General features: G+C 42.1%; 1 protein-coding gene across 5 annotated transcripts in view; it reads left to right on the top strand.

Annotated features, from left to right (window-relative positions):
- Positions 1–20,797, top strand: part of LOC138747605 (phosphatidylinositol 5-phosphate 4-kinase type-2 beta) — a 105,608-nt gene that overhangs the window by 27,313 nt on the left and 57,498 nt on the right. For all 5 annotated transcript variants that reach the window (XM_069906979.1, XM_069906980.1, XM_069906981.1 and 2 more), the window contains exons 2-3: positions 9,480–9,577; positions 12,116–12,212. In XM_069906979.1, the coding sequence (XP_069763080.1) occupies positions 9,480–9,577; positions 12,116–12,212 (195 nt within the window). The remainder of the gene's footprint in view (positions 1–9,479; positions 9,578–12,115; positions 12,213–20,797) is intronic.

Below are 20,797 nucleotides of genomic sequence, written 5' to 3' on the forward strand. Positions count from 1 at the left end.
CAAGGAAAAATTGGTTGGGGTTGGGTGTTGGGTTTTTGAATTACAATCGAGCAGAATAGGTTCTGAATGGCCTTTCCTGTTTAATTACTACTGCACTGAACACCATGTGATGCTGAATGAGATTTTGTTAAAGGCACTTTATAAGTGCAAATTGTGTTTGGTTAGCATTGAGATGGAAATATCTTTGTCTTAAATTCAGGCAAGCAAAGATATGAATGTTAGGCTTTTTTAAAATGCTTTCAAATTTTTAAAGTTAAATTAAATTAGTTATACAGCACAGTAACAAGCCTTTTGTCCCATGAGCCCATGACACCCAATTAACCTACAACCCCTGTACGTTTTGAAGGGTCAGAGAAAACTGCAGCACCTGGAGGAAACCCATGCAAACACGGAGAATGTACAAATACCTTACAAACAGTGTAAAATTCAAATCCAGCCGCTGTAATAGTATTGCACTAACCTGCAATGGTAACTGCTGCACTATGGTGTTGTAATGGAGAGATCCTGAACCTTCACTCACAACAGGTGTCAACAGGACCTGATTGACACTATTGAAATCTTTAAGCTCTTGTGAGAGCAATCCTGTAATTACCACTATTATGTAGGCTACATGGATAACAGTATTATCAGTTGCATCACTCAATGACTACTTCTTGTGCACTCTGGAGCACTTGCCTTTAAGAAAGTGAGCTTTTGAAAGGCATACAATTTCAAATTAACACCTGTTGCTATCGCATTAGCTATTAGGCCCTTTCAGATGGGGGAAAAATCCAAATGTAAAGGCAGAGAACCTCCGCCAAAACGCATAACCACGTACCTCTCTGAATGTGTGGAGGCCGTCTCCGAGCTGCATAATCCAACCCCTCTCAGAGAGGGATCATCGGCGGAGCAGCATGCATAACAAAAGCGGGTTTCCCGTTCATGGGTACGTTCCTGCATAATAATGCCCTTCTTCCCTCCATGCCGTCCCTGTCTGTTGACTGCGCAGCAAGGCCAGCGCCATTTTGGGGTCACTGGCCTTTAAGCTGCCCTTGCCATTCACCCGCCAGTTCGCTTGTTGGAGCCAGTGTCGCTGCGTGGGCTACTGGCCTTTGGTTGCGTTTGCCGCAGTAGTGGGCCGCCACAAGTCCCTGATTGAATTTGTTGTTAAGGAGTCTGATGGTGGAGGGGTAGCAGCTGTTCCTGAACCTGGTGGCGTGAGTCTTGTGGCACCTAGACCTCTTTCCTGATGGTAGCAGCGAGAACAGAAAGTATGCTGGTTGGTGTGAATCCTTGATGACTGTTGGTCCTCTTCAATGGCAACGTTACCCATAGATGTTCTTGATAGTGGGGAGGGTTTTGTCTATGATGTCCTGGGCTGTGTCCACTACCTTCTGCAGAGCTTTATGCTCAGGGGTATTGGTGTCCCCATACCAGACTGTGATGCAGCCGGTCAGCACACTTTCCAGCACACATCTGGAGGAAATTGCCAGTGTTTCCAATGTCATTCCAAACCTATGCAAACCCCTGATGAAGTAGAGATGCTGATGTGCTTTTAGTGTCTTGGGTCCAGGAAAGATCCTCTTAAATAGTGACTCCCAAAAACTTAAATTTTAAATCAGCCCACATGAGGAGGGGGGATGAGAAGGAGAGGCCGATATTCTTTAGTGTTTCAAAGAATGAAAGATGATCCCATTGAAGTACATACAGTTGTTAAAGCATTGGACAGGGTAAGAACAAGGGAAATCAGAACTAAGGATAACTTTCTCAAAATAAGGAGTAGCATTTCATCATTCGATGGGAGTGATCGATAGTATTCACAATCCCGGATCCCTGTGGAATCTTGGTCATTAAAATCAAAAGAAGACCATAGATGTTGGATATTAGAGAAATCAAAGAATACGGGCAAGAAAATGATGTTTGAGCTACAGGATTCCCCACACTGGTTCCTGGAATGCAAAGAGGAATTGTGTAGGCTACATCTATGTTGTTGCTAGTTTAAAAGAAGGGAGACGATCTCACCGTAACGTAGAATTAGGATCATAGGGTGGGTAGATCGATGATTTGTTTTTCTCTCCTTCTGAAGATTATATAAATAAGGGACATAAATCAGAATTTTGGAGCTTACGCGATTAATAAAACTCTCATCTCATTTCCTGTGTACCCCTGTTGTCACCTGTTATCAATACTTACACTTTTTTTTGTGTGGCAACTTTGATCAAATACCAGTGAAGTAAAAGGATCTCTGTAAAATAATCATTGTCGCTTTGCATCATGAAAAAAATGTGATGACTTTAATTTAGGAATGCTAAGCTAACTATATTAAATTTTTTAAAAAACCAAGATTGTCGGATCTAATAAGCAAACAATTTAGTGTTTCAGTTTGTGAAGCAGTTCTCCCATAAATGCTGTTGCATAATACGATATAATACTTGTAAAAGCTGTTTGTGCATTTGAGCAGTAAACGCTTCTTACTTGCTGATTATCAGTTTCCACAGACTGCATTGTACACTCTAGCACATGTGGTTGGAGGTTGTGGTAGTACTTCTCCAGGCAGATTGTTTGAATAGAATAATTACCGGGTCGGTAGCAGAATGTCGAGCAGCCTCACGCTGAGCACTTGTGTATCTCAGGTCTCAGACTGCTCCTGTTCACACAACTGACCCACGACTGCATGGCCAGATCCAGCTCCACCAGAGTCATCAAGTTTGCTGATGAGACAACAGTCGCACTGCAGAGAAGAGGTGGAAAAATCTCGTGATATGGTGCAAGAATAACAACCTGAGTCTCACTGTGGACTCCAGGAAGTCCAGAAACGACCACCCTCCACTACACATCAAAAACTCTGTATTGGAGAGAGTAGAGAGCAGCAAGTTCCTTGGAGTTCACATAACTGGAAAAGGTGGCAGATGAAATACAATGATGAAAAGTGTACAGTCATACACTTTGGTAGAAGAAGTAGACAGGCAGACTATTATTTAGATGGGGATAAAATTCAAAATTCAGAGGTGCAAAGGGACTTAGGAGTCCTTGTGGAGGAAACCCTAAAGGTTAACCTCCAGGTTGAGTCGGTAGTGAAGAAAGCAAATGCAATGTTGTAAGAGCAGGGATATAATGTTGAGACTCTATAAAGCACGGGTGAGACATTACTTGGATTGTGTATAGTTTTGGGTGCTTTATTTGGTATTGGAGAGGGTTCAGAGAAGATTTACTTGAATTATACCAGGAATGCAAGGGTTAACATATAAGGAACAATTGTCAGCTCTTGGACTATACTGGTTGGAGTACAGAAGGATGAGGAGGGACTTCATAGAAGCATTTTGAATCCTGAAAAGCCCAGACAGAGTAGATGTTACAAGGATGTTTCCCATGGTAATGGATCCCAGAATAAGAGGGATAAAAGGGCATCAATTTCAAACAAAGATGCGGAAAATTTTCTTTAGTCAGAGCGTTATGTGTCTATGGAACTTGTTGCCACAGGCAGCTGTGGAAGCAAAGTCTGTGGGTGTATTTAAGGCAGAGATTGACAGGTATTTAAGGTTACGGCGAGAAAGCCTGAGAGTGGGCCTGAGTGGGAGGATTGGCGACTGCACTTCGTGAGGAGACTGAAGCGGGCAAGGCGACCAGCCACCATCATGTCAACCTTCTACAGGAGCTCTATCCAGACTGTCCTGGCCGGCTTCATCACAGAGCAGTACGATTGCTGCAGAGAAATGGATCGTAGTTCAATCCAAAGGACCATAAGAGTGTCAGAGAGGATCACTGGAGTCTCCCTCCCCCCCATCGACATGATCTACCAGGATAATTGTCTGAAGAGGATGCGCAAAATCGTTGAGGACCCCTTCCTCCCTGGACTCGGCATCTTTCAGCTACTCCAGTCAGGAAAGAGATCCAAGAGTATCAGAGCCAGCACCACCACACTGAGAAACAGCTTCTTCCCAAGGGCAATGAGAACGCTGAACGACCATCTAACAATCTGAGATTCTCATTCACAAAACAATGTCTATTTATTTATTAATGGATGCTTGTCTTGCATCTGTATTGTTAGTCTATATGAGTGTTATGTCCAGTTGTGTGTCCGTGTGTTTTGTATGGAGTCATTGGGTTGTACTTGTACAATCAGATGATAATAAACTTGACCTGACTTGACTTGACCTGCAACTTTCACAATAACTTGCATGATAATTTAGAGCAGTGGTTCCCAACCTTTTACTTTCCACTCATATCCCACTTTAAGTATTCCCTATGTCATAAGTGTTCTGTGATTAATAAGGGATTGCTTAAGGTTTATGTGGGTGGAAAGAAAAAGTTTGAAAACCACTGTTTTAATCATTCTAAATTGACTCGTTTTGTGCATGGTTTCATATCTCCAAAGGAAATGGGGCAATGACAATTTTTCTCAAGCAAAATATTTCAATAATAATTGGGTCTAGAGCAGTGATTCTCAACCTTCCCTTCCTACTCACATACCACCTTAAGCTATCATTTACTAATCAGAGAACATTTATGGCATAAGGAATACTTAAAGTGGTATGTGAGTGGAAAGTAAAAGGTTGGGAACCACTGATTTAGAAGGTAAACTTTTCAATTATTGTTTTGGTCACCATTGTACTGTTAATTGAGGAGTTGAAGTCACAGATGGAGAGAGAAACTGTTGAGGGACTGATGATTATTCATCTGCCTGAAGTTCCAGGTTTATGAACTTTAGATGATTTGACAAAAAAGCATTTGTGTGTGATGGGGCAAGGGAACAGGACCTGCTTGGCTGCTCTTGCATGGAGCGGGCACAGTCGTTGAACTGACTCGGCTTCTTCTCTGTAATTCTTCTTTGAAGCCAGATGTAATGTGAAATGTTTGTAAAGTTTTACTTTTTATGCTTTGAAATAGGAGAGAGCAAGCACGTTAATAATCTGCCCAAGTGATGTTCTGGAGTTAGCTCCTCATACCGTTATTAGTATCAGTGTAACCAACAATGGTTTTTCAGATGTAATTTTAAATTAAGGCACTGCCCTCACTGGGAAAATATCTCAACTGGTTGGAGAACCAATATTTATCTCTCACCTAATTGAATCGAGTTTTATTTGCACTGTCTATAAGTGGTAATTCTGCCTCGCCCACAGGAAAATGAATCTCAGGGTTGTATGTGATGTCATGTATGTACTCTGACAATAAATGGATGGGAGGGGTATGGAGAACTATGGTACCGCTATGGCAGAGGACACATCTGTGTTCAGGGTTGGAGCTTGCAAACAAAGCCGAAATACAGAAGCAAAATTGTGTATTAATACTGCATAAAGTTTTCAAAGTACTAGTAGATATATTGAGGCATAGATAAATTATGCCATGAAATTCAAACAGTCCTAATTCAGAGCCAAGATTCAAGATTCCTTTATTGTTACATTTGGAGAATTTATTTTTCTTTGAGTGGCCTTCATGATCACATAGAGGGGTACCACTATCCAGACGAGAAAGGGAAGCAAAAGAGAGTCCATCTGGAGACATCGAGTCTCCATGGATTCTGGCACTCTTTCCAGAGGGCCTAGGGCACTGACAGCTTATTGTATCGGGTTTACAACCATGGGCAGAAGAGGATGACTTGGATACTCGTGCTCCACGATGTCAAATACAGGTTAAGGGATGGCCTTCAGTTATTCCACTGCAGCACTGAATGCTGCTTCTTTCTCCCATTTCATTTAAACACATTTACCTGGGTTTTCTATTTTAAGGGGAAAAAAAACTGACTCTTAATGATTTGATTTGAGAAGCATTGCTTGAGCTCTTGATTTGAGAATTGTAATGCAAAGCGAATTGTGCATTTATATTGAATGAAAATTCAGCATCTCTATTTCTGCATCCTGAAATCTATCCTAACCATGCAGCAGAGGTCCATTACCTCTTTGTTCTGTAGCAAAGCTACTTGACCTTTTATTTTTCCCTTGGCAATTCAAGATGAATGCATCCTGGCAGATTTACCAACATTTAAAGAATTAAATTTCATTAGAGAGTTCCAGGATTGTTCAATGTTTCATTAAGGAGCCCATTTAGCCCATTGCAGTTGCTCTCTAAAGAGTGTTGACCAAGAGATAAGTTGTGTGGGCTGACAGAGGTATACTGAGCATAGGATGTTGGGTGAAGAGTTAGTATCCCATTGCCTTTGGTTCTGTTCCAGTTCTCTAAATTCTGAAATGACTGATGAGGCCCAAGTGGTACTAATGGACTCAACATGGAAATGGGCAGAAGATCTGTGATGGGTGGGAAGTTTGGAAGGTGCTGCACTCCTTGTGCTGTTTACTCACCTTGAAAACTACTTGGTCATCAGGCACCTTCTGCCCCATAGAGAAACACTGCAGATGTGGAATCTTGAACAAAGAATTGTTGGTGTCGCCTGTCCCATCTCATGGTTTCTGTAGGCCATTTCTGGTGAACCCTCCACTTTGAGGCCAGCAACAGGAGCAAATTGAAAACTACAGGCAACAGCCCTAAAAGGGTACTCCAGCATCCCATTCACATCCAGAGGCGCCTCGTAGTGCCCTCCGGATTTGATGGAGACGGGGCGACTGATGCCGCAGCGCCACCCATCATAAATATGCGGCATAGCAATAGCAGTCTTCCCTACAGTGTTTCCCAGAACAGTTCCATCTGTGTAGGGGATTATGGGTAGGGTTAGGGTAGGCTATCCTTCATTTTGAGCCTCAGAGAGCGGCACCGAAGACCGGCACCCAGTGAAGTGCTGGAGCAGCCAGCAGGGCTGTCACAGCCCGCACTGGCATCCCCTGGCGTCCCCCGCCAGGCGCCCCTGCCCTGATGGCCCCCACCATCCTCCCCTGCCCCGATTTGCCTCCGCCGACTTCCCCTCTCTGATGGGGCGGGGGGGTGTCAGGCAGCAGGGAGTTGAGTTGTGGGCTGATGGAGTCATCAGGCCGCTCCTAAGCTGCTTACAGCGTCTGCACATTCAGGTGCGTCGGTGGAACCCAACACTCCGCCGATTATCCCTCCGCGAGGATTGCCTCAGAGGCGCTCTGGGCACATTCAGGTAAGTAGGTACTTAGCCGCAAGGGGGGGGATAATTTGCAGCTTTACACGGGGCCTGTGTGACCCTGGCACATACCCATGAGTTTCTCAGTGCCCCATCAAAGCTCCTTCATTTTGAAGGGCAGTGGGCTGGGGATTCCAGATGGGAGGAGCAGTTTTAATGTGGGCTATCGGAGTTGGAATCACAGCAGCTAGTGACACCAGACTTGCTCTCCAATGGGTCCTTTGTTAAATGATTGAAAGTGTACTCATTCCAGTGACAGAGCGTTCTGTATTGTTATTGACGTGGATATGTTGAAAACATCCTTGATTCTTTTCCTCTGTCCCTGGACAGAGCCTGGAACAGCCCGCCATTAACTGTGCAGGAACTCCAAAACATTAGAATGATTCCTGCTGTTCCTTGAGTCATTCTGACACACAAATCTTCATGCAGAATTTTAAATATCGATACACTTAATTGTTAACAAAGTTCCTGGCGATGCCAATGTTGCAATACACACAGGCTTTTTAAATGTTTCTTTTTCAGCCTTTCGTTTCTCCAGAAAATCAAGCTATGTAGGTTTGTACCCTGTACAAACTATTACTGAGATGTCGACCAGATGTAGGACACAAAAGGAAAAATATTTGGTTGAGGCTTTTATTTTCTTTCTCCTTGCACTTCCTGTTTCTCCAGATTATTTAATTTTTTTTGTGTCTATTTATTCATGAGATGTCAACTTCACAGGAAAAGTCAGTATTTCAAGTTTCGGTTCAAGTTTATTATCATCTCACTCTCCATATATACCATCAAACGAAACAGTGTTTCTCTGGAGCACAGTGTTCGCACATACAAACACAATACATAAAGATATAATATATGATAAAAATATTTTTTGGAATAATTTGTTTTTCATTTATAAATACTGATTGCCTTTGAAAATATGATGGTGAGATGTGGCCTTAAATTGCTGCTGGGTACGCACACCACAAGCCTGCTTGGATAGAAATCCGAAAGCCAGCCAGACCCCAGCCACTAAAAAGGGTTGCACATTTAGTGCAATACTGTTACAGCGACAAGGCCCTGGGTTTGAATCTCCCACTGACTGTATGAAGAATGAATCTTCTCTCATGCCCGCTTTCTCTGGGTGCTCCGGTCTCCACCCATGTTGTAAGGATGTACGTGTTAGTAGGTTAATGGACATGTTGGTATGTGGAAGGTATGGGCCAGAAGAGCCTATTGCCATGCTGTAGCTCTAAAATATTTTCACAAAATTAAACCAGCTCTAGGACTTGTAATTTTTTTTCTATATCCAGAGGTATTTGCAAACAACTGATTATGCTTGCGCATACAATCAAGAAAAAAAACCAAGTTGTCTCAACCTGTGTAACATACTGAGCTTGGCTGACATAGTATGAGCCACCTGACCCCAGCATTTGATTATAAGAGACATCTGACCAACTCAAACCCACATTGGATCTCCATGTACTGGGGTCAGGTAGATAGGATTTGAGAAATTTGCCTATTCTGTAAGACCCTTCCAGAGAACCCTTTGGATTCTGGCCATTTTTAACCTTTCATAATATATACTCCAGACTAAGTCCATGGGTAAACTACAGTACGAACATCAGTACGAACTAGCTGGCTGTTGGGTATAAAACCAGTCCCAGCAAACTGGGACATGGAGGATATAGTCCTGGAAAACCTGGACATGGGGTATATGTGCCTGTTGGTAGTCCCAGAAAATTGGGACACAGTGTATGTCCACTTGTTGGTAGTCTTTGAAAACTAGGACATTGAATCCAAAGGGTTTATAGTCATTTTCACAGGTTTTGCTGCAGGAGTGAAGATGCATCCAGGCTAGATGGGTGAGAATGGCACATTTTAGTGAGATAATTGGCATTAATCCTAGAGTCATAGGGTTTTACAGCACAGAAACAGGTTCAATAGTTCAAATTGGCCAATGCCATCCAAAGTGTCCATCTAAGCTTGTCCCATTTGCCTGAGTTTGATCCATATCCCTTCAAACCTTTCCTTTCCAAGTACTTATCCAAATATCTATTAAATGATATAATTGATACCACCGCTGCCACTTCTTCTTGCCGCTCTGTTTGGGGAAAAAAAAAGTTTCCCCTCAGGCCCCTTTTAAATTTCTCCCCTTTCATCTTAAATCTCTGCCCTCTGGTATTAGCCCCCAACCCCCCCCCCCCCCCCCCCCACCCAAACCTGGGAAAGAGACTGCAACTAGTTACTTTATCTGTGTTCCACAAACTGTTTGGATTGCTCAGTGTTGATGCAAAGCTACTGAAATACCACTGAATTCGATACGTAGTTTCTCCTAACTTATTTATTTGGATTTGTGTCCCATAATCTCCATTCTTCTTTAAAATTCCAACGCCCTTCTAGGCAACCCATGTTACTGATCTGAAGAGTGGAACTAATGTGATCTACCATGAAAGTGAACTTAGAGTGTTAACTGTTTCCTTTTCAGATCAATGAGCTGAGCCATGTTCAGATTCCTGTTATGTTGATGCCAGATGACTTCAAAGCATTCAGCAAGATAAAAGTGGACAATCATCTTTTTAACAAGTAGGTGGATGGTGATTTTTCATAGTTTTATTACATAGATTAAAAAAGAGATAACCTCAGGATTTGAACCGGTTGTATTCATCTGTTAAAGCTTCATATATAAAGTATATTCTGAATATTCCCTTTAAACTTTATTTTATTGAGCTCAGAGATTAAGGTTTTTCTAATGTATCAAATTAACTGAAATAAGACAGTGTTATTTTGGCTCATGATCTGTGCCATTTTAATTTGGTTTGTACTATTTCAATTTAAATTATTTTTCAGTGCCCTTGAGTGGGATTGTCATGTTCAGACCTCATTATTCCTGTGTAAAAACACAATGCTGGTCAAACGGTGTATGTAGCAAAGATAAAGATACATAATCAGTGCTTCAGACTTGAGCCCAAATACTACACGGTTTGACCTGCTGAATTTCTCCAGCCTTGTGTTTTACTCATTATTCCTGTGTTCCTGATCCCTTATCATATTCCCACGACAAGGACTGGGGGAGAAGAAGACAGGCAAACTCTTTATTGAGAGGAAGAATTAGTGAGCTGAACTTGTTTTGCATATTTGCATGTTTGCATTGACTGAGGTGCTGCACACAACCCATATTCTGAATTCTCTTGAACGAAGAATGACATGATGGCAGGACAATGGGATTAGAGGGCAAGGAGAGAAATATTTTGGAAAAGGACAGAGAGAGAGAGTGGCATGGTTGGAGGAGGTTAGCTTAATGGCTTTACAGCGCCAGCGATCGGGACACAAGTTAAAATTCCGTGTTGTCTGTAAGGAGTTTGTACGTTCTCCCCGTGTCTGCATGGGCTTTCTTTGGAGACTCTGGTTTTCTCAAACCATTTAAAAATGTACCGGGGAGTAGGTTAATTGGGGGTAAATTGGGCGACACAGACTTGTGGGCCAAAATGGCCTGTTATCGTGCTGTATATCAAAATAAAAATAAATTTTAAAAAATAGATGGTATGGCAACTGTCAATCTAGTAGACTGTTGGGTTGGGACATCAGTCATCTGTGTAAAGTAAACTCTATTGTAAATGCTGTTGAAATTTTATTTAATGAAGAGCTGGACTTCCTTATGTGACATGAATTGCAGCCTTTAAAAATTATAAAAGGCTTCCTGGAAAGATGTACTTGTTGGAGTCCTAATCCAGGATACCCTAACGGTTAACTTCCAGGCTAAGGTGGTGGTGAAGAAGGTGAATCCAATGTTGGATTCATTTCTAGAGGAAGAACATATATGAGTAGGGAGACTCTCTAAAGCACTGGTGAGACCTCATGGAGTACTGTGTGCAGTTTTGGGCTCCTTATTTGAGAAAAGATGTGCTGGCTTTGGAGAAGGTTTAGAAAAGATTTATTAGAATTATACCAGGAATGAAAGGGTTAGTACATCAGGAACGATTGTTGGTTGTTGGGCTGTACTCATTGGAGTAGAGAAGGATGAGGGGGACCCTCATAGAGGCATATTGAATGCTGAAAGGCCTGGACAAAGTAGGTGGCTTTTTCCCATGGTAGGGGATTCAGGACAAGAGTACATAACTTCAGGATAAAAAGGGATCAATCTAAAAAAGAAAAGTGAAAACAAATTTCTTTAGTCAGAGGGTCATGAGTCTATGGAACTTGTTGCCACAGGCGGCTGTGGAAGTGATGTCGTTGGATGTATTTAAGGCAGAGAATGACAGGTATTTGATTAGTCAGGGCATCAAGGGTTACGGGATGAAGGCCAGGGAGTGGGGCTGAGTGGGTGGATGGATCAGCTCCTGATTAGAATAGCAGAGCAGACTCAATTGGCCCACTTCTGCTCCTATGTCTTGTGATCTCACATTAGGGGAAGAACTAAATAAATAGGCATAAATATGTTGAGACACTCAACTTCAATGGATCACTCATCTCCAAATCCATTGAGAAACAAAAGAAAAAGTTCTAATCTGGTAAAGGTTTAGAATGTGGAACTTGCTATCGAAGAATTAAGGTTGAGGTGAAAAGGTGCATTTGACAGGTAGCTAAGCAAATTATAAGGGGAGAGGAACAGAAGGATGTCACTAAGAATGGGGGAAAGGACATTAATATGGAGCACAAACTTCAGCGTCGAATAGAAAGGCCAAACTCCATGTTTCTTTGTGTCTAATTCTAATTAATTGCTTGGCAAACTTGAAAAGCAAGCAGATGAGAATCGAGAAAGATATTTTAACAGATTTAAGTTGTATGAGATCCAGATATTTAACCTTAGAGAAAACCTCAGATACAGAAATAGTAACTGGTGAAGTTCAAATTTATTATGTTATTCCTTCTCTAACCTGAACCCTTTGTTTTTTAGGAAATTATAATAAAGTCACAGTTCTTGGCTGTGAGAGAGAATTTGGGAGGTGCAGCAATAAAATTAAATTTTATTAAACCTCTCCAATTTGCTATTTTATTCAAGAATAACTGATTCCTGGAGTGAGAGGTGCATCAGACATAATAGCTCTTAGTAATTCATAGTCACTTGGTGTTTTATCATAAAGTGTTTAAACACACCAGTTTGTTGATTATGTTTTTTTGTAGGGAGAATCTTCCAAGCCGATTCAAATTTAAAGAGTATTGCCCGATGGTTTTTAGGAATCTGAGAGAGAGATTTTGCATCGATGATCAGGATTATCAGGTTGGTGTATTTTCACAGTGACCAGATGTAAAGATACATAATTTATTTAACTCCAGTAATGTATGCCATTAATTTTGCAAATATATCCTAGAGCATGTTCGGGAACTAAAATGTGTTAAGTGGAGATGGAAAGTAACTCTCTTCTGTAAAGCCATTATTATTTAGAGCATACATTTAATCATGGATTGAAGAGGGTGCTTGTTTTGTTAGGAGTCATTTTGACTTGCACACTAATCTGGGACCAAAGCATTTTGTTCTGCAGTTTTAATAGATCTGATTCATTTGAAACATATACTATTTTAAGGGACTTGGCAAGGTCGATGCTGTAAGATTTTTCCTCTTCTGAGGGAGGGGGCCGAGAACCAGAGGGGATAGCCTTGGGTTAAAGGTTTGTCCCTTTAACAATGAGAAAAGATACAACTTCTCTCAGATAATAGAAAGAGATCGGAATTTGAAGTAAGGCTTCCCCGCTTAATTCCTCACATTTGCTCTGCTAATCAGAAAGATTGTGGCAATTTTTTTAACCTCCGTGTCACTCTCCAACAGGAGCACTCTAATTCCTTTCATATCTAAAAAATCAAATAATCTTTGAATATATTACATGACCAAGTCTCTACAATCTCCTGTGTGGAGAATGGCAAAGAGTCATTATCCTGTGAATGAAGAAATATCTTCTTGGTTCTCTCCAGAATGGAGACTTTGAGACACTGGCTTTATACATCTTAACAAGGGGAAACATCAACTCTGCAGCTGCCCTGTAAAACTCTGTAAGAATTTTGACATTTGGAATATCTAGCCCAGAGAACTGTGAAAGCTTGAGCCCCTATTTATTCAAAGCCAAGATAGAGCTTGGTTAGCAGAGGAATTGGGAAGGTAAATGGAATCAGAGAGCTAACAGGTCTAACCAATTTGTCCACCTGAGAGCTGATTCTAAATATTAGATTAGTCATGATCTTGTTCAATAGCAAAGCAGGCTGAAGAAGCATTTGGCCTCTTATTTCTTCTCTATTTATGTTTCGATTATAGTATCATGGTTGGTTTTATTATCACTAATTATTGCTTTGACATTAGTGCTTGGCCTCTCTGCGCAGTGAAACATAATAGTTTCCAGACCTATTCTTGTTGAACCATGAGTAGGCAGGGCTGTTTCTGTGCAGCCACCATTCTTACACTCTCTGGAAGGGGGAAAAAAAATCTCAAAAAAGAGGAACAGCAGTTTGTGGTGTCAGTAAAATCAACGAGGAAAGGAAGATGAAAAAATACATAGGAACTAATTGCTGTTCTCTTTATTACTATACTGCGTCCAACTGCTTGACTATGTCGGGTGAAACTGCAGTGCAGCAAGTCTGTCTCCACGTGATATATGTCTGGAGTTTGCATATTCTTCTTGTAATTGTGTGAGTTTCCTCTCACATCCAAGTGCAAGAGGGAGGGTAGGTCAATGGGCCTATGTGGATTGCCCTTTAGGTAACAATGAATGGTGGAGTTGATAGGAGCATAGGGACGATAAAATTGGATTAGTGTTGATGACTGCTTGATACAGTGTGGAAACAGGCCTTTCGCCTCATCCTGGCCAGACAGGATGAGACAAAGAGCCTACTTCTGTGGTGTACGACCTGATCAGTTATTTGTGTCACAGGTTTATTTTTATTTTACTGTCGAGAGACTAGAATGTTGAACAGAATGCAGTGTAGCCACTGTAAATTTAAATAACTTATGAAATAGAGTGCTTCGATCCTGCTTAGTCATTCTGTAAGATTTGGTCCTCTTCCACCAGTATTCAATGTCCATTGTATCCTAAATTCTGTCACTAAAGTTAAATGTACAAAATCGACATGCAGACCAAGAAGGAGAAGCACGTGTTGGACGTCTGCCCAGTGACTCCACGTGCCGGCGCCAGAGTGGGCTGGCTGGATATTATTGGGCTCAGGCAACAGCTGCATCCAATACTGTGGCATCACTCACCAGTGTGCGTCATAGCCTCAAAGAAATCAATGAGGGAACAACAGAAGAGGCTCTGACTAATAAAGTTATCCACACTGTGCAACATTATCACAATGAAGAGTCACAGCATAGTAGAGCAGTCAGAACATCAAACCTGAGCCCATTCCCTGACATCTTCCTTATCGGACTATTTTTTTCCCCTTCATGTATGATTATAGTGATATATGGCCGAATGAATGCAAGCAAAAGAATCTCAGGGTTGCATGTGATATTATGTGTATTCTATGAACTTTGATTCGATTGTCATACACTTTGTACCAGGTACATATGCACCAAAATTCTTACTTGCTGCAGTCGAACAGGTAGTTGTAAAGAAAGTGGTTGGTGTAGTGGTTAGCGCAATGCCTTTACAGTGCCAGCAATTGGGACCTGGTTTCGAATCCCCCACTGTCTTTTTTTTTATAATAAATTTTTTGAATCCCCCACTGTCTTTAAGGAATTTGGAAACTCTCCCCGTGGTCTGCATGGGTTTTCCCCAGCAGCTCCGGTTTTCTCCCACCGTTCATAACATACCGGGGTGTGGATTAATTGGGTGGCACAGACTCATGGGCCAAAATGGCCCATTACCATGCTGTATGTCTAAATTTAAAAAAAATAAGCTGAATTAATTACATTAAAGGGATCGATAAATAAATAAGACAGATAATAAACATTCCTTGTGCAAAAAAAGTGACTTGCAGTAATGGAAACAGTCCTTTTGTGCTAAATGTATTCATTTAGTTGTTTGTTGAAAGTTGCTCTTGAATTTAGTTCCATCGCCATATTTTGCAGTGCATTGCAAACATTCCAATCAGCATTACCACACCGGATCTCACTGATGTCCTTGTTATGCCACATGAAACAAACACCTTGAAGATCATCATACATATTTATGACCAATTAAAGTTTCAGCACGGTGAAGCCAACAAAATTATTTTGATGATGCAAAAATCTGCTGGAACTAGAGTGAAAAAAAGTAATCTGTTGGAGGGACTCAGAAGGTCAAGCAGCGTCAATGGGTGAGGAAAAGAAGAAATAACTATTTTGGTTCTGGATCTATGAACAGTGTAGGAATGGCACAGGGTTGCATTTCAAATAAAGGTGGTGTTTTGTAACCAGTACAGTAAAATCCCCAGTATCCGGCACATGTGGGGATTGTGGATGCCAGACGTGCAAATTTTCCTGTTGACTGAGACACACTTGCATTAAGAAAGCACAGTTTAAAAGACAAAAAACAGTGCACAATGTAAAGTCATTTGAAAAAAATCAGAATTGTAGACTTTAATGACGTAAAGTTAATTTTAATCAGGTAATTCCCTTAACTTACTAAATTTAAATTTGAACCCCGGTCGCTGGCGCTGTGACGGTATTGCGCTAACTGCTTTGCTAACTGGGCCGCTATTATAATTACTCCCCCCCCCCCCCCTCTACCTCATGTTTACAGATATACCCTTACTAATACACTTAATACTAACATACTTCTTTCTTCCTCTTTGGCTTGGCTGCGCGGACGAAGATTTATGGAGGGGTATGTCCACGTCTGCTGCAGGCTCGTTGGTGACTGACAAGCCCGATGCAGGACAGGCAGGCACGGTTGCAGCGGTTCTAAGGGAAAATTGGTTGGTTGGGTGTTGGGTTTTTCCTCCTTTGTCTTTTGTCAGTGAGGTGGGCTCTGCAGTCTTCTTCAAAGGAGGTTGCTGCCTGCTGAACTGTGAGGCGTCAAGATGCACGGTTGGAGGCGAGATCAGCCCACTGGTGGTGGTCAATGTGGCAGGCACCAAGAGATTTCTGTAAGCAGTCCTTGTACCTCTTTGGTGTACCTCTGTCTCGGATTTGGAACCACCACCACACTGATTAGTCATGATTGAAAAACTTCTGTCGTTTCTGCTCTCTTTGGCTTGGCTTCGCGGACGAAGATTTATGGAGGGGTATGTCCACGTCTGCTGCAGGCTCGTTGGTGACTGACAAGTCCGATGCGGGACAGGCAGGCACGGTTGCAGCGGTTGCAAGGGAAAATTGGTGGGTTGGGGTTGGGTATTGGGTTTTTCCTCCTTTGTCTTTTGTCAGTGAGGTGGGCTCTGCGGTCTTCTTCAAAGGAGGTTGCTGCCCGCCGAACTATGAGGCGCCAAGATGCACGGTTGGAGACGATATCTGCACCAAATAGCCTGATTACATCTGGGATTGAATGATTTTGGAAGCTAAGCAGGTACAGGCCTGGTCAGTACTTGGAGGGGAGACTGCCTACGAATACCAGGTGCCGTAGGTTTCTGTGAGGGTCGCTGGCCAAAATCACCAGGGCTTCTGAGAAATTTGAATCAGTTGACTTGAGTGCAGTGAGGATCCCTGTATCGCTTTGCCTTTCTCACAGATGATAGTCATTCTCCAATTGCTACCTGGAACTCACATTTTTTTTCCTGGAAATGTTATGGCCTCCCCTTTTCACACTTGTTACATTCTAAATATAGTATTACGTGACAATAATGGAACCTTTACCTTTACACCTTTACATTTTATTCAAATGCAACTTTATTCAAACAGCTATTGCGGGCGGGTCACAACCGGGCTCTCTGCAGGCTGAATGTTTACTCCCATCTTCACCAAAGGGTTGTGTTGCTTTGGACAACATTTACTTTTATAATTTTAAACTTTTATTTGATTTTTTATTATTTGTTATTTATTTTGATATTTATTTATTTCCTCAATTATTTTTTACCAGTTGGTTGAGTTCTGGGTAATGGGGATTTTACTGTATTTTGATAGTTAATTGGAATGGCGGCATTAAGCTGAAAAAACAAAGGGTTGCATTTTTTTTGGCTGCGTTCATCAAACCAGTAATGGTTGTACTTTTGATGCGGGCAAGACAGGAATTTATTCCTTATTCCTAGTTGCTTCTGGAAGGAGAATTATTAGTTCTGAACTGCTGCAGTTATTCTTTGTAGTGACCAGCCTGGTCATTTTAGTAAAGAGTTGATCACCTTGGTGGAGGTCCACGCACACAGGAGATCTCTGGAAGACATGAGGCAGCCACGGATTTTGGCAAGAACTAATGTCAAAGTGCCTTTATTTTCAATTCCAGCCAAAAAATTATTTTAAAGTTTTGAGGAAGACAAGTTTATTGTACACTTTGTACAATGAACGCATGCACTGAAATTCTTGCTACAGCTAAACATACTTTTAAAAAATACACGTATACATAGTTTGAATTTAAAAGAGACAAACAAAAGAAAGATTGAATATAAATGTTCACAGTTATCCTAGAGCAAGAAAAAGTAACTTTGCAGTTGTGCTGAAAGCTATGAGTCTGATGATCACTAGAAGAGACTTTTGCCCAGAGTAAGGGCATAGGTTTAAGGTAAGGGTGGGAAGAGATTTAATAGGAATCTAAAGGGTAATTTCTTTTTACATAGGTTGGTGGGTGTATGGAACAGGTTGAAGGAGGAGGTGGTTGAGGCAACAGTTAAAGAACATTTGGACAGGTGCATGGATAGTATAGATTTAGAAGGACATACGCCAAACACAGGCAGTGTGGATGGGACATTTTGATCAGCATGGGCAATTTGGGCTGAAGGACTTTTTTCCCCACACTGACTGACTATAACTCTTTACAAAAAAAGCTAGCGTGAAATTCAGGAGAGATTTTGCTAGATCTATTGCAATGTGGAACTTCCCATTGCATGGAGAAGTTGTGGTGACCGGTATAAATGTATTTTAAGGAGAAATGCAAAAAACATAAGAGGAAGAAGGAAATTGATGGGGAAGATGAAAAGGGAAGTGATAAACAGCTGTAAATATTCTGGACTGAGTGAGCCTACGGCTCCTAGAACGCTTCCACCAGCGTTGTCTCCGCTCCATCCTCAACATCCATTGGAGCGCTCACACCCCTAACGTCGAGGTACTCGAGATGGCAGAGGTCGACAGCATCGAGTCCACGCTGCTGAAGATCCAGCTGCGCTGGATGGGTCACGTCTCCAGAATGGAGGACCATCGCCTTCCCAAGATCGTATTATATGGCGAGCTCTCCACTGGCCACCGTGACAGAGGTGCACCAAAGAAAAGGTACAAGGACTGCCTAAAGAAATCTCTTGGTGCCTGCCACATTGACCACCGCCAGTGGGCTGATAACGCCTCAAACCGTGCATCTTGGCGCCTCACAGTTTGGCGGGCAGCAGCCTCCTTTGAAGAAGACCGCAGAGCCCACCTCACTGACAAAAGGCAAAGGAGGAAAAACCCAACACCCAACCCCAACCAACCAATTTTCCCTTGCAACCGCTGCAATCGTGTCTGCCTGTCCCGCATCGGACTGGTCAGCCACAAACGAGCCTGCAGCTGACGTGGACTTTTTTACCCCCTCCATAAATCTTCGTCCGCGAAGCCAAGCCAAAGAATACCGTCTAGTTAAAATTAAATACTTCTTTTGGTGTTGGATAACCCATCAGTGAGAAATTGTGTGACGAGGAGGCCCACAGGGGCAAAAAATCAACGGTCATATCTTCCAGCATGGGGACTTACTGAGGCTTGGATTCTGAATCCTCTCCAATATAAATTCACATTTATATTCCCAACATCCGCATGGTGTTGATCGCTTTGGATATAACAAGTAAATATTCAGCCAATGGCCTTTGCAGCGCCAGCTAGAGGAATCCCACGCTGTCTGTAAGGAGTTTTTACGTTCTCCCCATGTCTGCATGCATTTTCTCCTGACTCCAGTTTTCTTCCATTTTGAATGTATTGGGGGTGTAGGTTAAATGGAGGTAAATTGGGTGGCACAGACTCATGGGCTGAAATGGCCTGTTACCGTGCTGTAAGTCTAAATTTAAATTTGAAAAAAAGATCCAGCATCACCAGGCAAAAAAATCAGCGTGAGCAGCTCTTCCCACAGGCAGTGAGAATGCTGAATGACCAAAGGAACTGCTCACGCTAACCACCTGAGACTCATATTCTCGAAACAATATTTATTTGTATACAGTATTTGAATACTTGCCCTGCATATGTATTGTTTGTAGGTGTGTTATGTCTGGTGGTGTGTCTGCGTGTTTTGCACCGAGGACTGGAGAATGCTGTTTTGTCGGGTTACACTTGTGCAATCAGATGACAATAAAGTGGACATGACTTGAATAATTTTATATATTTATATCCGATTGCCCCAAAGCCTCCTATATTCCGAAGAAAACAATCAATTTTGACCATCTTGTAGCTTATAACCATATAACCATTTACGGAGCGGAAACAGGCCATGTTGGCCTTTCGAGTCCACACCGGTTCACTGATTTTGTGCGCCCTCTTCAAGCATTGGTCCCGGTAGATCTTCATTCAATAACGATGATATCCACTAATTTTTTTTCTTCCTCAGATATATGTTGGATAAAACTGGACAAAAGACAAGCAAAAAGAATAAAGTGGCCAAATTAAGGAGAGAAAACAGCAAATTTGTTTGACATCCCACCTACCTTGCAAAACAATAACCCTTCACATCAGGCCATACTGTGGCTTGAGAATGTCCCATCTACAAAAATAATCGAGCTACATGCAGGGTATAATCTGAGATTACCTCACAAGTCAGTGACATCCTCCACCGTAAATGACAAGATGAGGGCAGTAGGTGTAAGGGAGGATCACTTTCCAAGCTGCTCACCGTCCTGACCTGGAAATAGCTTCTTTGTCAGTGCCCTCTATCCAGAAAACCTTCCCATCAGTGCGGTGCCTTCAACAGAAGGACTGCAATGGTTTAAGAATAAAGCTCACCAGCTACACCTTCCTTCAAGGAGAGTCGTTGGAAAGGCCAATAAATATGGCGGCAACATCCTGCAAACTATACTGTGAATTTGTAGTGAAGTGGTCGTTTAAATATATGGCCGTGAGAACAGGGTTGAGAGGAAAAATTTATCAGCTGTAATTTGAATGACAGTGTAGGTGATGGGCTGAATAGTCTCATTCTCCTCCTATGTCTTTTAGTCTTGCTGGTAATCTTTATCACAGATATTGTGTGTGCAACCATTTTGTGGGGGGTGGGAGGGAGACAAAAATTGAACTGAATCTCAGTTCGGCACAAGCTCCGTGAGGTTTGATTTTGTGTTCTTGACTCTTGGCACTCAGCTGAGTGATTATTGAACAAATACTGCTGGAAGCTGTCACAAACAGCGAAACAGCTAACTTAGGGAAAATACAACCTGAAGATAAAAGCCCTTGTGGACTGATCTTGTTTCCAAGTTCAGAACCTGGTACGGGTTTGAGCCCAGACAAGCAGCGACAGCATCCAAACACAGTGCTGGTCACACACTTCAGTAATAGGCCCGAGCTCCTATCCATGCAAAACAATGCGTTTTGAAAGCACTGTGTTGGTTCAGTGTATTACATCCCATTCTCCTAACAATTCTCAATTGCCTTTTCTTCTCTAGGCACGCAGCCCATTTGGATGCAGGGACAGTTGGCGTCAAGGTCAATTACTGGACTCACTGGTCCTCTCCAGGGGTCTGTTTAATCACCAGGGCTTCTGAGAAATCAGTTGAATCAGTTGACTTGAGTGCAGTGAGGATCCCTGTATTGCTTTGCATTTCTCACGGATGATACTCAATCTCCAATTGCTACCTGGAACTCACATTTTT

This window comes from Narcine bancroftii, chromosome 12 (assembly GCF_036971445.1).
Source record: "Narcine bancroftii isolate sNarBan1 chromosome 12, sNarBan1.hap1, whole genome shotgun sequence".
NCBI classification, from domain to species: Eukaryota; Metazoa; Chordata; class Chondrichthyes; order Torpediniformes; family Narcinidae; genus Narcine; species Narcine bancroftii.